This window comes from Corythoichthys intestinalis, chromosome 19 (genome assembly GCF_030265065.1).
Source record: "Corythoichthys intestinalis isolate RoL2023-P3 chromosome 19, ASM3026506v1, whole genome shotgun sequence".
In the NCBI taxonomy this organism is placed as follows: domain Eukaryota; kingdom Metazoa; phylum Chordata; class Actinopteri; order Syngnathiformes; family Syngnathidae; genus Corythoichthys; species Corythoichthys intestinalis.
This window is the reverse complement of record NC_080413.1, coordinates 6,056,274-6,075,563: the sequence shown is the minus strand read 5'-3', so window position 1 is coordinate 6,075,563 and position 19,290 is coordinate 6,056,274. Positions and strand designations below refer to the sequence as shown.

Below are 19,290 nucleotides of genomic sequence, written 5' to 3'. Positions count from 1 at the left end.
ATTTCCAGCTGTATCACACAAATAAATTGTTTAAAAATCATACATTGTGATTTCTGGATTTTTCTTTTTAGATTACACAGTGGACCTGCACCTACGGTGAAAATTTCAGACTCCTCCGTGATTTCTAAGGGGGAGAAGTTGCAAAATAGCAGGGTGTTCAAGTACTGTTTTCTTCAGTGTGAATGTGTAGAATTACCATCTTGCACTGGTTCTGGGACTTGTTCTGGTTTGGGAGTCTCCTTTTCAGCCGGTTGTTCTGAAGAACAAACAAAAACAAATTAAATGGGATCTTTTTTAACCTGATTCAAGATTGGCGTACCTGTTTTGGTCTTTTTGCTTTTTTCTTCTTTTTTGGCTTTGACAAAGAAAACAATTGAGAATCAGACCGGAACCGACCAGATAAAGCAATTGTCTACGCATCATACGTACTTTTCAGAAGAGTCGGGATTCTCCTGATGCGTCTCGGTTTTGGCTCCAGACTGGCGACTCGGGGAAGAACTGGGAAGAGCGCACAGGAAGTGACATCACATTAAAAGCTTAAGTTCACTCACTGACTGCGAAAGCCAGCCATTCCTCCCAGTCAAAATAAATTGGACGTCCATTGCGGTAAATGGCAGACGAAAAAACATGTAATTGGATGAAAATGACTACCTGATCTTTTAGGTTTTTCTGTAGTCTTCACCGCTTTCGATTCTTCACATGAAAAATAAAAGCATGAAAACATGGTTACTATTTTTTAACTTGCAGGTTGGGACACATTTTCGGACCCTTGTATCTCAAATTTTTGCTTGCAAGTCAAAGCCAAGTTAAGTCAATTTTTAAATTTTTTTTTGTATCGAGAAAAAAAACTTTTCGTGATTTTGGTTATTATTGATTTTATTTATTAAAAAACATCTGCGTATCTTTACATAAAAATCTTGAGTCACACATATCTCAAGGCGCTGGGGTAATCTCAGACACTTTTTGCTTGCAAGTCAAAGCCAAGTCAAATCAATAATTTAAAAAAAAAAAAAATTGTATCTAGAAAAAAAACAGCTTTTGTGATTTTGGTTATTATTGATTTGATCTATTTAAAAAAAAAACTTCTGCATATCTTAAAAAAAAATCTCGAGTCGCTCATATCTCAAGGCGCTGGTTATTTTTTTCTGGAACATTCAGTTTTGGTCACTATTATTCAACTTGTGGTTCGGGCACATTTTGGAACAGTCATATCTCAAAATTTGCTTGCAAGTTAAAGCAAAAATAATATCCACTTTTTAAAAAAAAACATGTTTACTATGTATTTTTTAAATTATTTCATATTATTTTATTAAAGAAATCAAATTCGCATATTAAGAAAAAAATAGGTTTTTGTAATTAATTTTCTTTTTTTAAAAAGTAGATAAAAAAATGTAAACACTTGGGTCACTCATATCTCAAGGTGCTGCTGTATTTATTCTAAAACATGCCGTTTTAATGGTCACTATTACTCAACTTGTGGTTCGGGGCACATTTTTAGACACTTGTATCTCAAATTTTTGCTTACAAGTCAAGGCGAAAAGAAAATGCAAGTCAAAGCCAAGTCAAGTCAATTTTTAATTTTTTTGTATCGAGAAAAAAAACTTCGTGATTTTATGATTTTATGATCTGTGTATCGTTAAAAAAAAAATCTTGAGTCTCTCAAATCTCAAGGCGCTGGGGTAATCTCGGACACTTGTATCTCAAATTTTTGCTTGCAAGTCAAAACCAAGTCAAATCAAAAATTTAAAAAAAAAAATTGTATCTAGGAAAAAAACAGCTATTATAATTTTGGTTATTATTGATTTGATCTATTTAAAAACAAACATCTGCATATCTTCGAGTCGCTCATATCTCAAGGCACTGGTTATTTTTTTTCTGGAACATTCAGTTTTGGTCACTATTATTCAACTTGTGGTTCGGGGCACATTTTCAGACACTTGTATCTCAAACTTTTGCTTGCACGTCGAGGTGAAAAAAAATCAGCTTTTTAAAGAAATATATATTTACTATATATTTTTTCCAATTTAAATTTATTTTATTTGACTGAATAAATAAAAAACAACATGTCTAAAAAATTTGCTTATTTTAATTTTTAAAAAATTATTAATTTTCTTTAAAAGCCATAATTTATTTTTAAAATAAGCTCGGGTCACTCATATCTCAAGGCACTGCTGCATTTGTTCAGGAACATGCAGTTTTAATAGTCACTATTATTCAACTTGTGGTTGGGGTCTCATTTCTCAAAATTTGCTTTTGTGTTATTATTAATATTTATTATTATTTCATTATTATTTCTGCACCAACCTTTCTTTTTGGAGCTTCTAATGGCAGACACTCTAGCCTTGGGTGTACTTGTGCAAGGACACGCTGGACCACACAAAGAAAAAAAATTAGCTTATAGTTGGAGGTGGAGAAGTTCTGGAGATGTTTCCTCACTGACCTGAAGGTGCTTCGGGTTCAGGTTTTGTCACCTCATCTTCTTCTTCGTCGTCCTCTTCATCTTTCTCCTCCTTTTCTGCTTTTTCTTCTTCGCCTTCAAGTGGGCCTGGCTCGTCCACATCTAGAGGCGCATGTTGAGTGACAGCTGGTAGCTCTCCTTCAACCTCTGGTGTGATGTCATCTTCTAGGTCAAGAGAAGGTGCTTCTTCGTCATCCAAGGTTAGCGGGAGTGAGTCTTCATCGTCCTCGTCATCTTCATCCAAAGGAGGAAGTGTTGTTTCTTCCTCTTCGTCGGTGACATCATCAGGTTTGTGGTCATCATCAGATTGGCCAAAATCAACCAGGAGATCTTCAACATCATCATCATCATCATCAGTGGCATCATCAGGTTTGAGGTCATCAAGGCTCTCTGATTGGCTCACTACAAAAAGGTCCTCCAGGTGATCCTCGTCATCTTCTTCATCAGTGACATCATCAAGTTTATGGACATCTAGAAGGTCTTCCTCGTCGTCTTCATCATCGAGATCAAATGGTGGGAATGGAATGAGATCTTCATCGATTCTGAGAGGAAGTTCCTCATCCTCTTCCTGATCTTCAGTATCATCTTCATCAGAAACAGGAGCAAGATGAAGGGCATCTTCGTCACTAGGCGGAAGATGAAGATCAGAGACGTCAGGGAATGTCTCATCTTCCTCATCCTCTTTTAAGTATTCATCGGCATCCTCATCGTCAGAGATGGCAATTGTGTCTTTCTCCTCATCTTCATCAATTTCTCTTTCTTCTTCTTTGGTGTCATCATCTCGGTCCATCTCAGGTGTGCCGACCTCATCTTCATCCTCGGCAGCCAATGTGACCTCTTTTTCATCATCTTCATCACTCTCAAGTTTGAAGGCTTCATCTTCATCATCCTCAGCAGCAGCTGCCTCCTCCTCTTCACCGTCATCTTCATCCGTCTCAAGTGCAGGAGCTTCATCTTTATCTTCCTCAGCAGCAGCCGCCTCCTCCTCTTCACCCTCATCTTCATCCGTCTCAAGGGCAGGGGCCTCATCTTCATCCTGAGCATCCGTCGTCTCATCTTCATGATCCTCATCAGTCTCAGGTTCGGAGGCTTCATCTTCAGTAGCATCAGTGACCACCTCTTCCTCCTCTTTTTCCTCTGCAGTGGCTTCAGCTTCTTCCTCCTCCTCTTCTTCGTCACCCTCTTCTTCCTCCTCCTCCGCAGCCACCTTCTCATCCTCATCTCCCAACTCTTTCACTACATCTGTAGCTGCTTCATCCCCATCCTCCTCCTCCTCAAGATCTGCATCAACCTCTTCTGCCACTGCATCTTCTTCCTCCTCAAGATCTGCATCAACTTTTTCTGCCACTGCATCTTCATCCCCATCCTCCTCCTCCTCCTCAAGATCTGCATCAACTTCTTCTGCCACTGCATCTTCATGCTCCTCCTCCAGCTCCATCTCAACTTCAGCTGCTTCATCTTCCTCCTCCTCCTCTTCCAGTTCCCTATCTTCTTCAGCAGCTTCCTCCTCTTCTTCTTTTATACCAACTCCATCGTCTTCCTCCTCTTCATACTCCCCCTCTTCCTCTTCTTCCTCCCCTTCTTCGCCTTCCTCTTCTTCCTCCTCGTACTCCCCCTCCTCTTCTTCCTCCTCATACTCCCCTTCCTCCTCCTCTTCCTCTCCCTCATAGTCCTCCTCATACCCCTCATCCTCCTCTTCATCCTCCTGGACCACTTCAACCGCAGGTTGTGACTTCTTTACTTGCATCCCGATGACTTCAACAAACAAAAGACAATTCATTTGCTTTTAAGGCTTTACAATATAATCGAATGATTTAGTTTTTTTCCCGTTCCTTGTATCAACTCTGGGCGCTTTCACACTAGACTAAGAAGACCAGGGTCCGGTTTGAAGAGCTAGCTCGCAGCAACACTTGCAATTGAGTTGTTGGAAAGGTTCAGCATTCACAATGCGCCAACTGAACTTTCCGAGTAACATTACATGGACGAAAGGTGCACTCACTGATTGGACAAATAGAAGAGGAAATACCTCGCTCCTGGGAGGGGAGGAAGCGTGGAGCATCACAGCGGGGTGCCGTGGCACTGCACGTAATGTAGCATAGCATAACAAGTCGGTCGCTATCTTCCGACTCAATACAGAGCGAAGTGGAGTATATAAAAAAAAAAAAAAACAACAACAACATGGTACCCCAAGTCACACAGGCGTGCAATCGCTCTCACTTTCGTGACTTTTTGGACTGTCAAATTGACGTCACTTCCAGGGGAACGAGAGTCACGAAACAGCCGCTGCGAGAGGCTCTGTCTGTGTGACGGCCCTTAATTGTTTATTTTTTTTAGACTCTTTCAGTCAGCTGATCGTCGCCTCTGCCAACTGGCTGCTTCCCCTCCTACTGTGACGAAAGCTGATCGACGACAGACCGACCGACGACGTCACCGCTGCTGATTGGCCACGACAAAAGGGCGCCAACCTTCAAAAACCTGCCGCTGTCAAAACTCTGGGAGGTCGCATTTGACAGCATTCGTGCCGCGGTCCTCCTCGCGAGCTGTTTGCTCGCCATTCACTCGCGTGTGCTTTGATCGCTAGTTTGATACACTCCCGCTTTTTCGGTGAGGTCTTTAGTGTTTATTCGTTATTGGATCGTTTTTGTTGACCACTGTAAATAAGAGCACTGAAGCAGTAGGGGTAAGCTGCCGTTTCTGTTCAACCCGTTTTCTACTGTTTTGTTTAGTGTAAGAAGCTAGGGTAGTGGCTGTCTTTTTGTTCTTTTCTTTTTACAATCAGGGTTTAGTTAGCAGGTGGGTTTGAAGTGTAGATTCCTTTTGTTTGTTGTTTTGGCCTGGGCTTACCCTGAAGCCGCGCTTCTTCCACATTTTGTATATGGCGGAAAACACACAGGTGACTTGATGTTACTACTATCCGAGCATATACAGTGGGGCAAATAAGTATTTAGTCAACCACCAATTGTGCAAGTTCTCCTACTTGAAAAGATTAGAGAGGCCTGTAATTGTCAACATGGAAAAAACCTCAACCATGAGAGACAGAATATGGAAAAAATAACAGAAAATCACATTGTTTGATTTTTAAAGAATTTATTTCCAAATTAGAGTGGAAAATAAGTATTTGGTCACCTACAAACAAGCAAAATATCTGTCTGTCAAAGAGGTCTAACTTCTTCTAACGAGGTCTAACGAGGCTCCACTCGTTACCTGTATTAATGGCACCTGTTTTAACTCATTATCGGTATAAAAGACACCTGTCCACAACCTCAGTCAGTCACATTCCAAACTCCACTATGGCCAAGACCAAAGAGCTGTCGAAGGACTCCAGAGACAAAATTGTAGACCTGCACCAGGCTGGGAAGACTGAATCTGCAATAGGTAAAACGCTTGGTGTAAAGAAATCAACTGTGGGAGCAATTATTAGAAAATGGAAGACATACAAGACCACTGATAATCTCCCTCGATCTGGGGCTCCATGCAAGATCTCACCCCGTGGCGTCAAAATGATAACAAGAACGGTGAGCAAAAATCCGACAACCACACGGGGGGACCTAGTGAATAACCTACAGAGAGGTGGGACCACAGTAACAAAGGCTACTATCAGTAACACAATGCGCTGCCAAGGACTCAAATCCTGCACTGCCAGACATCTCCCCCTGCTGAAGAAAGTGCGGTTCGCTAGAGAGCATTTGGATGATCCAGGAGAGGACTGGAAGAATGTGTTATGGTCAGATGAAACCAAACTAGAACTTTTTGGTAGAAACACAGGTTCTCGTGTTTGGAGGAGAAAGAATACTGAATTGCATCCGAAAAACACCATACCCACTGTGAAGCATGGGGGTGGAAACATGCTTTGGGGCTATTTTTCTGCAAAGGGGCCAGGACGACCGATGCGTAAAGGAAAGAATGAATGGGGCCATGTATCGAGAGATTTTGAATGAAAATCTCCTTCCATCAACAAGGGCATTGAAGATGAGACATGGCTGGGTCTTTCAGCATGACAATGATCCCAAACACACAGCCAGGGCAACAAAGGAGTGGCTTCGTAAGAAGCATTTTAAGGTCCTAGAGTGGCCTAGCCAGTCTCCAGATCTCAACTCCATAGAAAATCTGTGGAGGGAGTTGAAAGTCCGTGTTGCCCAATGACAACCCCAAAACATCACTGCTCTAGAGGAGATCTGCATGGAGGAATGGACCAAAATACCAGCAACAGTGTGTGAAAAGCTTGTGAAGAGTTACAGAAAACGTTTGGCCTCCGTTATTACTAACAAAGGGTACATAACAAAGTATTGAGATGAACTTTTGGTATTGACCAAATACTTATTTTCCACCATGATTTGCAAATAAATTCTTTAAAAATCAAACAATGTGATTTTCTGGGTTTTTTTCCACATTCCGTCTCTAATGGTTGAGGTTTACCCATGTTGACAATTACAGGCCTCTCTAATATTTTCAAATTTTCAAGTGGGAGAACTTGCACAATTAGTGGTTGACTTAAATACTTATTTGGCCCACTGTATGTTCTAAGTTAATTTTATTGCTGACACTGAATTTCGGGACAACATGTTTTGCCCCCCCCCTCCCACAAAAGTCAAACTCCACCTATACCTGCATGTACCGTCACAGCCTGGAGCATCACATGACCCTGCTCCGGTTGCAAACAGTACTAGTGTGAAAGCGCCCTCTGACAGAAATAACAGAAACACGTATTTTTCTATACAAATAATATAAAATCTTGGGTTTCGTTTTAAAAAAATAGTCACTAGATAGTCCAAAAATGTCACCAAACACGGTGACCAAACAGCTAAATTGTCAACATTACTATGACAAACTTCTACAATTAGCAAATTTCTGCACCCACCTTTACTTCGGGATGGCAGAAACTCCCCTGCAACACAAAAAGAACAGCAAAAAAAATTATACACCAATTCAAATTGACCACATAATACAGAGGTGTCCAAACTACGGCCAATTTATGAAAATATCATTGAATATGGCACGGATAAAAACCTTAAAAATCAACCTCCATTATGTTGCACTTCTCAGATTAAACACTAGATAAAGCATGTCGCTTAAACAGTATTTCTCCATTAGCTCAGGGGACAAAACATGTAGGAAACTAGAATTTCAGTACAGGTAGTCCCCGGGTTACAATGTACTCGACTTACACGACTTCGACTTCACGATGCTGGAGTCTCGTCCGCCATTTTGTCTCCAGTCTTTTTTTCATTTTTAGTCGCACAAACAGCACCTAATTGTACCTCACAGTATCTTATTTTTTACTTTATTAACATAACTTGTTCTGTACACACTAAACATGAAGTTGTTTAGCTTGACAAATAGCAAACAAAGAAATTGTGCTATTTGTAGTGGACAAAAAGTACAATTTTGGACAAAAATTGTAGGACAATTAGCGTTTTGGGAGAAAAAAACAGTTTTTAGGGTCATACGATCACTGTCAATTTTAGCCAATGAGAAAATTCTTAAAAACAAATACATTTTACCTGATTCCGATCCTGTGTTTAACAAATGAAAGTGGAATAATGTCGTGTAGCATTCTTTGATTTTTCTAAAAGTTTGGACACCCCTGACCTATTGTTAGCATGTTAGCGACCAAACCAGAGGGGAAACCCGTAGTGTGTTTTAGCATCCAGGTTGTTGTTGTTAGACGAGGTGTATGAACCCTTCACAGTTAATGACACCATCACAGAACCATTAGATCTTAGCGTCATGTACCTTTTCTCCTCTTAAGATTCACCTCCACTGGCTTCTCCTCCTCCACTTCCTCCAACCACGTTGTCGCTTTAAGTACAGATGTCATTATGCTAATATTGACGATGATAGACGTCCAATTCATTTTGACTCTGGTCAATATGGATTAGATGTCTACCACCAATTAAATTTTTTTTAAAAATGTCTGCGGAACTGTGTTTTTTTTTGCAGTTTAGAATGCAGTGATGTCATCTTTAGTTATGTTCCTCCTCACCTTTTTTTCTCACAGCGTAAAGATTTCCTGGAGAAAAAAAAGAAAAGTTCACAGTTAATGTGATGGAAAGAGGACCCGTTGCCCTACTTAAAATATACCATCGTCGTCGTCAGGGGCAACAAGGCTAGCGATGAATTTGAGGACTGTGTGTACGGAGTTGGTGATTCGATCCACCATGTCGTTGACCGCTTTGCCCGGGTCTGAGCCGATCTTGCCAAGGCCTCCTGCAGGGTAGGTTGTCATTAATGTTTGATTGACAGGCTCAAGTCATTCCACTGCTGAGTAAGTTTTGCTTTGAACAAAATGGAACATAAGCAAGTTACATATTGAGAGTAGGTCTGCCACCATTTTATCGATAAGTATTTTGATAGTTGATCAGTTATGCGGAGATATTGCTTATCAAAAGATTTTTCAAATCCTCTTTTCTGAGCCTTTTAATTGTAAATTTTTGATTTTTGATTTGTTTTTTATTTTAGTTTGTAACTTTTTTTTAGAAATAAAAAATACGACAATAACCTACTAAACATTGTTTTTATGCTTGTGTTTAATTGGTCTTTTTTTTGTAAAGAAAAATAGTGAATTTCTGTTTTTTTTTTTTTTTTTAATACATGTATTTTTTTAGGAGTAAAAGAAACTAATTTCTGTAGTTATGTATGAAAGCAGATAATGGTCTTTGTAATAAAAGTTTTTTTAATATGTTCTTTTTTTAGCTTTTTAGTGGAAAATATTCTATTCGAAATATATATATATATTTTTTTTTAAATTGTTTTTCTTTTAGTTTTTAAACAGTTTTTTAGAAGCAAAAAAAAAACACAACAAAAACCTACTAGACATTCTCTTTTTATGTTTGTTTTTATATACTTTTTTTTTTTAAGGAAAATAACAGTGAATATTCAGTTTTTATTTATTTTTTTTTCATTTGTAAATTTGTATCATTTTCTTCTTTAGGAATAAAATAAACTAATTTCGGTAGTCATGTATGAAAGCTGATAATTGTCTTTGTGCTAAAAGTTTTTTTTTCAAATTTTCTTTCTTGAGCTTTTTAGTAGTAAATATTCTCTTATTTGAAATATATTTATTTTTTTTTCTCTTTTTTTTTAGTTTGTAACAGTTTTTTTAGAAGCATAAAAAATACAACAAAAACCTTTTAAACATTCCCTTTTAATGTTTTTTTTTTAAAGGCAAATAACAGTGAACATTCAGTTTTTATTTATTTTTATTTGAAAATTTGTATAATTTTTTTCTTTAGGAATAAAAGAAATTAATTTCTGTACTCATGTATGAAAGCAGATAATTTTCTTGGTACTAAAAGTTTTTTTCCAAATCTTTTTTTTTAGCTTTTTAGTAGTAAATATTCTCTTATTTGAAATATAAAAATAAATAAATAAATAAATAAAGTTTTTATTTTGGTTCGTAACAGTTTTTTGAAGAAAAAAAAAAAAAAACATTCTTTTTTTATGTATTTAAAAAAATATGTTTATAAAAAAATTAAGTAAAATGACAGTGAATAATCTGTTTTGTTTTTTGTTTTTATTTGTTAAATTTGTATCATTTATTTCTGTAGGAAAAAAATATTTCAGTAGTCATGTAGGAAAGCAGATCTTTGTTATTAATCAAAATTGTAAAAAAAACCCATAAAATATTCTTTTATTATGTATGTATTTTTCAAAGCTTAAAAATGTAATTCAAAAAAAAAATCCCAGTAAATATTCTCTTTTAAATTTATATATATATTTTTTTCATAATTGCATTATTTATTTTATTTTTCTTAGGGGGAAAAAAAAGTGGAAAGAGTAATCATGTATGATTATCTTTGTAATAAATCAAGATTAGAAAACATGCAAACATCTGATTTTTGCTTTGTAAAACAAGGATACATATAATATTTATGTATAGTCCAATATAACAGTCAATACGTTGATTTAAAAATGAGCCAATTAGTCAGCTCCTCACAAAAATATTCGGTCATTAAATTGACTATCAAAATAATTATTTTTCGCAGCCCTAATAGAAAATATTCCAAATGACATATCTGTAAAATCAGAACAGGCGTCATTCACATCATTTGCATAATAAAAAACACTCACTGGTCGCTTTATTAGGTACTTAACTCAATAAGATTCAAAGCAAAACATTTTTTTTGCTCACAAGTGGTCTAAAAAGTGGCCAGTGAGTGTAATTTCCCCTCTGCCAAATGCCAAAAATACAAGTTGTGCTCAGAGGAGCTCGAGTTATTGTGTTTTTATTTCTTTTTCTGGCCATTCATGCTCCGCCTAAAGAAAATTCAAATGTGAAAAAAATCAAATATGCTGGGTTTTTGTCACATTTGAACACTCCAGAATCACTACTGCATACCTCAAAAGGCTTAAGACACAAATGACAGCTATGGGGGCGCACTCAAGGAGGTTAGTAGGGGTCTGCGAGAAGAGGGGGTTAGTCAGTGGAAGGGGCTTCTTGCCTCGACGGTCTGAGTCCTTTAAAACCTTCCTGATGCCGGGACCTGCTTAGATGATGAAGTAGAAGAAGAAGAAGAAACAGGAAAAGAAGAGCTCTTCTAGTAGCTTTGTCTTCATATTTGCAAAAAGGTTGCTAAATATGGTGACTAAATTTGTCAAAACTGACTTGTTCAGTTTCAGTTTTTTTTAGCCATGTTGTTAGTGTCAGCAAGGATGCGCTTTAATCTACGAAAGACGATAAATAGATGAATCGATAAAAGTACTGGTCTATTCCTACTTCAAAAATCATACAAAACACGGCCAAAAAAGACACACAGTGTCAATAGCAATGTTAGCTCAATTGTTGTTTTGGTGTCTTTATATTAATAGTGAAAAAACTTACAACAAAAACAATAAAAAACAACAACAACAACAATAAAAACAAAAAACTACCTTTAACCATACGTACATAACATTGATTACAACTGTTTTTGTATTGTACGGTAGATACTTATGTCAATAAAGTAGTCTCTTGTAGCTAACTGACTAGCTAAGCTAAGAAATGACCCCAAAAAACACTTCAAAAATATTGTCAGCAAGAATGCGCTTTAATCTACGGAATATGATAAATAGATTACTAGATTAGAATAATTAATATCAAAAGAAAACACATTGTCAGTAGCAGTGTTAGCTAAGTTGTTGTTTTGGAGACTTTGTAAATAATACTGAAAAACCTCATGACAAAAACAAAAAATTAATTTAAAAAATACATTTTAAAAAACTAACTTTAAGCATACATACTAGTACGTAGCATTGATTACAAAAGTTTTTGTATTGTGTGGTAAATACATCAATAAAGTAGTCCCTTGTAGCTAACTGACTAGCTAAGCTAAAAAAATGTCCCAAAAAACACTTCAAAAATACTGTGAGCAAGGGTGTGTTTTAATCTACGGAAGACGATAAATAGAATAACAGAATATCGATAAAAGTACTTGTCTATTCCTACTTCAAAAATCGTATAAAACACGCCAAAAGACGACACACAGAGTCAATAGCAATGTTAGCTAAATTGTTGTTTCGGAGTCTTTATATTAATTGAGAAAAAACTCACAACAAAAACATTTAAACAACAACAACAACAAAAACTACCTTTAAGCATACATATGCAGCATTGATTACAACTGTTTTTGTATTGTGTGGTAAATGATTACATCAATAAAGTAGTCTCTTGTAGCTAACTGACTAGCTAAGCTAAAAAATGATCCAAAATCATTTTAAAAAATACTGTGAGCAAAGGTGCGTTTTAATCTATGGAAGACGATAAATAGAATAATACATTAATCGATAAAAGAACTGTTCTATTCCTACTTCAAAAATCGTACAAAACACGGCAAAAGAAGACACACAGTTTCAATAGCAATGTTAGCTAAATAGTTGTTTCGGAGTCTTTATATTAATGGTGAAAAACTGCACAGCAAATATATGTATGTATATATATATATATATATCTTAGGGCTGTCAAACGATTAAAATTTTTAATCGAGTTAATTACAGCTTAAAAATTAATTAATCGTAATTAATCGCAATTAATCGCAATTCAAACCATCTATAAAATATGCCATATTTTTCTGTAAATTATTGTTGGAATGGAAAGATAAGACAAGATGGATATATACATTCAACATACGGTACATAAGGACTGTATTTGTTTATTATAACAATAAATCAACAAGATGGCATTAACATTATTAACATTCTGTTAAAGTGATCCATGGATAGAAAGACTTGTAGTTCTTAAAAGATGAATATTAGTACAAGTTATAGAAATGTTATATTAAAAACGCCTCTTAGTGTTTTCGTTTTAATAAAACTTGTAAAATTTTCAATCAAAAAATAAACTAGTAGCCCTGTTCTGTCCTCAATGTGTGTGAGTACACAAATTGACAGATCGCGAACATAAGTTCCAAAAAGAAATCAGACGGTGTGGCAAAGTTGCATGAGCTTTACTGAAGTCATCTCTTTTTGACAAGAGCACGTTTCTTGTATTTTTGTAAAACTGAAAATAACAAGGCAATGTGTCAATAACTTGCATAAATCACAAAATAACATAAAATGTACACACACGTGTCCATTTGAGCAGTAGCACTAGCCAATTAGCTCACAAGCATCTAACAATGTAACTGCATTTCACCATATATGTGAACAAATTCAAATACACATCATCAATAACTATCTAATGCTCATGAATATAAACAAAGGAGGAATATAACTCACAAGCGATGCATGTATTAGACACAAACAGTGTGATGGGGCTATGAGAACTGCCACTGAATACTGGATGCGGACGTTAGCTGGTCTGAATAGCACTGTCTATTAGTGTGAGTTCGCGTCGACATATAATCACGTCAGAAAAGCGCGCCGAAACCCAAATAATCAGCTGCACTGAATCGCCAGCAGAGGGCGACATTACGCCACATAACATATGCAAGTCACACCCAAGCGCCAGCTGAGAGCGGAAAAACTCCATAAAACACAATTAACAAGTTGGCTTTTCACTGTACTGACATCTAAATCTGTCTGAGCGGGCCTAGTGCGTTAATTGCGTCAAATATTTTAACGTGATTAATTTAAAAAATTAATTAACGCCCGTTAACGCGATAATTTTGACAGCCCTAAAATATATATATATAAACTACAGTAAATGATTATATTACAACAGTTCTTAAACTGTACTGTGTTTTGTATTGTAATAAAGTAGTTTCTTGTAGCTAACTTACCAGCTAACCCAAAAATATATTACCCCCAAATTTTAAAAACTACCTTTAAATGTTTAAATCCATACTAAGCTTACGTATGTAGCATTGATTACAACTGTTTTTGTTTTGGTAACTACTTGCATCAATAAAGTAGTTTCTTGGAGCTAACTGACTAGCTAAGCTAAAAAAAAAACAAAAAAAAAAACACTTCAAAAATAATGTCAGCAAGGTGCGCTTTAATCTACGAAAGACGATAAATAGATTTATCGATAAAAGTACTGGTCTTCTCTTACTTCAAAAATCGTACAAAACAGGCCAAAAGAAGACACACAGTGTCAATAGCAATGTTAGCTAAATTATTGTTTTGGAGTCTTTGTATTAATAGTAAAAAAAACTTCACCAAAAAAAACCCCATAAAAACACTACCTTTAAATGATTAAATCCATACAATGCTTACGCATGCAACTTTGATTACCACAGTTTTTAAACTGTACTGTGTTTTGTATTGTAGTATAGTAGTCTCTTGAAGCTAACTGGCAAGCTAAGCTAAAAAAAATTCCATTTATATTTCAAAATTTGGAGAAAAAAATTACAATCAATGGATAAAAACTATTAAATTACTTTACATAAGCAAAATAATATAACCAATCTGCTAACAATCATCTTTTACAACAACAACTGCTACACGGGTAAAGCTAACACAGTAGTTTTTCATGCAGAAATTACTTAAGCGTGGCATTCAAACATAAAAATAGGTAAACAATCATAACAAACTGCGTAACCAATCAACATAGAACACACACAAAAAAAAAAAGCTCACCTGAGATTGTTTTATAATCAGCCAAGTCGAACATGATCACAAAAACGCATGACCACGTGATCACGAGGGCCAGCACGAGTATCCATGCCAGCGGTGAGCTGAATGTCGAGTAAATGTCGTCGGTGAACGTCCGTTGGGCGGCGGCGGCGGGCGGTGAGCCGGCATCGCCGTTTTTGCCTTCGATGACCATCGTGGTGGTGCTAGTGGATGACCGCACTGAAGACAAACATTCAGTTACATGTTGAATTTGGTAGCTACTTTAAAACAATAACATGAAAAATAAAGTTGCGTAAGATAGGTCTGTAAAAAAATTGAGAAAGACATATAGATTGACAGTTGAAAACAGACTGAAATTTTGTGTTACAAAATTTAGCATTTGCAAACTACTTTGTATCGCTTTAGCTAACGTTTGTAAACGTCTGTACAACTCATGTATGGTATATGTAATTGACATTTCTTGACAATACGCTTACAATTATGCATATTTACTTGAACAAATATCACAAAGAAGAGTAGCAAGACGGAGACAAGCGAACAAGCCGACACTGAAGCTGTTAGCCGATCTTTCCCGCCACCTGTCGACTCTGCTCAGCTCGCATTGGCATCGCCGTTGCTGACTCACAAGGCTTAGCAGCACTCAACATAACACACAGACACACAAAACAGACAGGATACACTCTGTGGTAGGCGGCCTCATTACTTTACTACACTTTGATGTGAAGGACGCAATGCTGTACCTGTAAGCTTAACACTTTTGGGAATAGCATCTTAGCAGTCATGTTGATTAGTCAGCACAACTGTTAATCAATAACCCTGACCCAACCACAATTGTCATTACAAACTTATTTGACTAAATTTAAGGCTTATTTTTCTACATTGCAATGGAAAAAACTTTTTCCAGACCTTTTAAAATTTTGATCCCCTGCAACCTTTCAACCTGACCCGTGAATCATTCTTTGTCTGTCCCCGGTGTGATTATTCATCCATGCTAGTGTCGTCCTTTTAAGGCCAGTAGCTATTTTCATTCTTCTCTGCTTCACTGACTTGCCTGATCTCCTCACAAGTCAACAAAGTCCTTATTAAATCGACGAAAGAAAAGTCAGGTGGTGTAATGTGCATGCCAGACCAGTAGTTGGCGAAGTTTACTCGCCTATTTAGAGGTAGCCACAGGAACACAGCATCAGTTGCGTGAAAGTGGACCTAAATGATCAGAATTTTATTTTGACTGGAAAATGTTAAGATGTTGAAAATTGCATCATAAAAGCACCATCAAACATATCATCAAAGAAACCATCAAATGCCAATAAATGGGATATTCAGTGCTACTGTGCACTGACAATGTATTTTTTTTTTAAATCCAGCCATTATCTACTGATAGTTGAAGACCTCAAGTGTAAACCATCTAATATACCCCACTACAAAACCAAATTCACAAATAGTATGTACCGTAATTTTCGCACTATAATGCGCACCTGACTATAAGCCGCCACCCACCACATGTGACACGAAAACGGCATTTGTTCATAGACAAGCCGCACTGGACTAAGAGCTGCAGCTGTCATCACTATATTATGGGATTTTTACACAAACAATATTAACCGATAACACTTTATTTGACAGCAGCATCATACGACCAAATGAACTAGCATCAAGCTTTGAACCAATTAGCTGCAAAGCACCATTGCTTCAAGAAGCTTCATTTGGCCATCATTGCTACTTTGGGGGAGACAATCAACCTCTGCTGCCACCTGCTGCCAACACTGTTGTCATCCAACATTCCTCCTAGCATGCATTGTGGCACTACATATGTAAATAATAATACAAATTCATTCTGTGCTAAATAGTTCTTCAGTTACTGTTCCAGTTGTTTCATTAATTGCTAGTTATGGTATTTGCTAACACTTTATTTGACAGTGGCGCCATAAGACAGTCATAAGACAATCATAATTATGACATGACGCTGTCATCAGCATTAATGAATGCTTATAACAGATGTCATTTAGTGCCAACCGGCAAATTATCTCACTTTTGAATGGATGTAAAAGATCCGAGCATAAATAGAGTTAGCGAGATAATTTGCCAGATGACACTTAATGGCATCTGTCATAAGCATTGAGTATTGCCCATGATAGTGTCTTGTCATAATTATGACGGTCTTATGACAGTCTTATGACGCCGCTTTCAAATAAAGTGTCACCAAATATGATGACTAGCAACTAGGGCTGTCAAACGATTAAAATTTTTAATCGAGTTAATCACAGCTTAAAAATTAATTAATGGTAATTAATCGCAATTCAAACCATCTGTAAAATATGCCATATTTTTCTGTTATTTATTGTTGGAATGGAAAAATAAGACACAGGACGGATATATACATTCAACATACTGTACATAAGTACTGTATTTGTTTATTATAACTGTAAATCAACAAGATGGCATTAATATTATTAACATTCTGTTAAAGCGACCTATGGATAGAAAGACTTGTAGTTCTTAAAAGATAAATGTTACAAGTTATAGAAATTTTATATTAAAACCACCATTAATGTTTTCGTTTTAATAAAATTTGTAAAATTTTCAATCAAAAAATAAACTAGTAGCTTGCCATTGTTGATGTCAATAATTACACAGTGCTCATGATGCTGAAACCCATAAAATCAGTCGCACCCAAGCGCCAGCAGGGTGCGACAAAACACTAAAAAACACAAGTAACAAGTCGACATGACACCGTGCTGTCATTTTAATCTGTCTGACCGGGGCATGTGCGTTAAATGCGTAAAATGTTTTAACGTGATTAATTGAAAAAATTAATTACCGCCCGTTAACACGATAATTTTGACAGCCCTACTAGCAACTAATGAAACAAATGGAACAGTAACTGAATAAATAATTAGCACAGAACATTAATTTTGATTGTTATTTACATGCGTAGCACTGCAATGCATGCTAAGAGACATGTGTTATTAACTCAAATAAATAATAATAATAATTAGAGATGTCCCGATCGATCGGCGTCCGATCACGTCATTTTCAAAGTATCGGAATCGGCAAATAAATATCGGACATGCTTTTTTAAATATATATATATATATATATATATATATATTTTTTTTTTTTTTTTTTAATTAAATCGTTTTCTAATTGTATTTAACGTTACAGACAAAATATCTTAAACTCATCCAGAGTGTTTAGTTTTGGCTTAAAGTGGGGCTGTCAACTTTATTGCGTCAACAGCGGTAATAACATTAAAATATTTAACGCAATTAACACATGCGCTGCACTACCCACTCACGCATTGTTGCATTCAATCTATAATAGCACCGTATTACATATACATTGAACTAAAAGGCAATGTAAAATGAGTAGAGAGAATTTTGGTAGGCTTTGAAGCCTTATTTTAATTGGCTACAGCCTCACAATCCCTGTCTCAATAATCAGAAATATCGCGGGAAGCAATGTGGGGAATAAAGATTGTAGTTGATATTTTTCTTAACACCCTATTTTACTTCCCAACGCTGAGAAGATATATCAATTGGTACCATTACGCACAGTCATGGTTACATTTCCCGTCATGCATTTGGGCAGAAGTTAAATGACTGAATTATCATTTACTGAAAGCTCATAAAAATCCACTAGATGGCAATATATAGTCACAATAAACAAAGTCACATTTGTCCTTTAAGAATTACAACTCTTTCTATCTGTGGATCCCTCTCACAGAAAGAATGTTAATAATGTAAATGCCATCTTGAGGATTTATTGTCATAATAAACAAATATAGTACTTATGTACTGTATGTTGAATGTATATATTCGTCCGAGTTTTATTCATTATTTTCTTAATGCATTGCCAAAATGTATATGATCGGGAAAAATTATCGGGAATGATTGGAATTGAATCGGGAGCCAAAAAAAAAGCAATGAAGGAAAAAATTAGTGGCTTATAGTCCGGAAATTACGGTTGTATTAGTGTGCACTTACAAAAACATAATAACAAGCAAGCAAACAAGCAATAACATCAAGACCTGTCATTAATGACACGTCATTTAATTGTGCAATATTAATGTGCACTGACGATAGATGGAACAATAACATCAAAGACCCCATTAAAGTTACAATCAAATATATTAACTATAGGCAATACAGTCAATGAGACCACCAATGTCAATGAATAGGCCAATATTAATCTGCAGTCAGGATTGATGGAACAATAGCATCAAAGACTTCATCAAAGACAAAATAAAATACATCAACCATAGTCAATACAGTCAATGACACAATCAATGTCAACGAATAGGGCAATATTAATCTGCACTGAGGATCGATGGAACAATAGCGTCAAAGACTTCATCAAAGACACAATCAAAATACATCAACTAAATACAAAATACAACAACAATATCAGTCAAGTGTGAAATATTATTCTGCACTGACAAAAAATGCAACAATACTACCAAAGACGCGTCAATGACACCAATAAAGACGTAAATTAAGACCACAAGAATGCTAATCAATGAAAAGTGTCCAGCGTTAATGTGCTATATACCACCGTGGCAACATTACAAATAGGTGATACGTGATAGCAGCATATTTTTAGCCACGTCCATGCTAACCACCCTTCAAACACACACAAGCAGCACACTCTTTCACACAAACATTAACTTTTTACCTTCTGCTTCAGTCATTGCTGTACATTCAAAGAGTTGGCGGCAGCATCCGTTGCCATGAAAACAAGATGGATCCTAGCCTGCGGTGCGACTGTTAATCCAAGTGTCCCAAAAAAAGAAAAATCAATCACTTTGCATTCTCACAAAACACAAGCGAAGTGGTCCGGCTGGC

The 19,290-nt window shown here is 36.2% G+C and overlaps 1 protein-coding gene and 1 long non-coding RNA gene across 6 annotated transcripts in view; one reads left to right on the top strand and one right to left on the bottom strand.

Annotated features, from left to right (window-relative positions):
• Window positions 1-19,290, bottom strand: part of LOC130907772 (triadin-like) — a 40,075-nt gene extending 20,785 nt beyond the window's left edge. For 4 of the 5 annotated variants that reach the window (XM_057823208.1, XM_057823209.1, XM_057823210.1 and 1 more), the window contains exons 1-11: window positions 19,121-19,290; window positions 14,453-14,668; window positions 8,540-8,665; window positions 8,442-8,468; window positions 7,317-7,343; window positions 2,441-4,213; window positions 2,305-2,367; window positions 652-693; window positions 430-498; window positions 320-355; window positions 197-256 (exon numbers count right to left, since the gene is read on the bottom strand). In XM_057823208.1, coding sequence (XP_057679191.1) covers window positions 197-256; window positions 320-355; window positions 430-498; window positions 652-693; window positions 2,305-2,367; window positions 2,441-4,213; window positions 7,317-7,343; window positions 8,442-8,468; window positions 8,540-8,665; window positions 14,453-14,668; window positions 19,121-19,136 — 2,455 coding nt within the window. In that variant the 5' untranslated portion in view covers window positions 19,137-19,290. Of the gene's footprint in view, window positions 1-196; window positions 257-319; window positions 356-429; window positions 499-651; window positions 694-2,304; window positions 2,368-2,440; window positions 4,214-7,316; window positions 7,344-8,441; window positions 8,469-8,539; window positions 8,666-10,796; window positions 10,834-14,452; window positions 14,669-19,120 lie in introns of those variants that run through there. The other variant, XM_057823212.1, reaches the window with a different exon arrangement.
• Window positions 3,044-8,745, top strand: LOC130907775 (uncharacterized). Its single transcript, XR_009061519.1, has 3 exons — window positions 3,044-3,146; window positions 3,254-3,538; window positions 8,457-8,745. It is a non-coding gene; the product is annotated as an uncharacterized LOC130907775 (long non-coding RNA).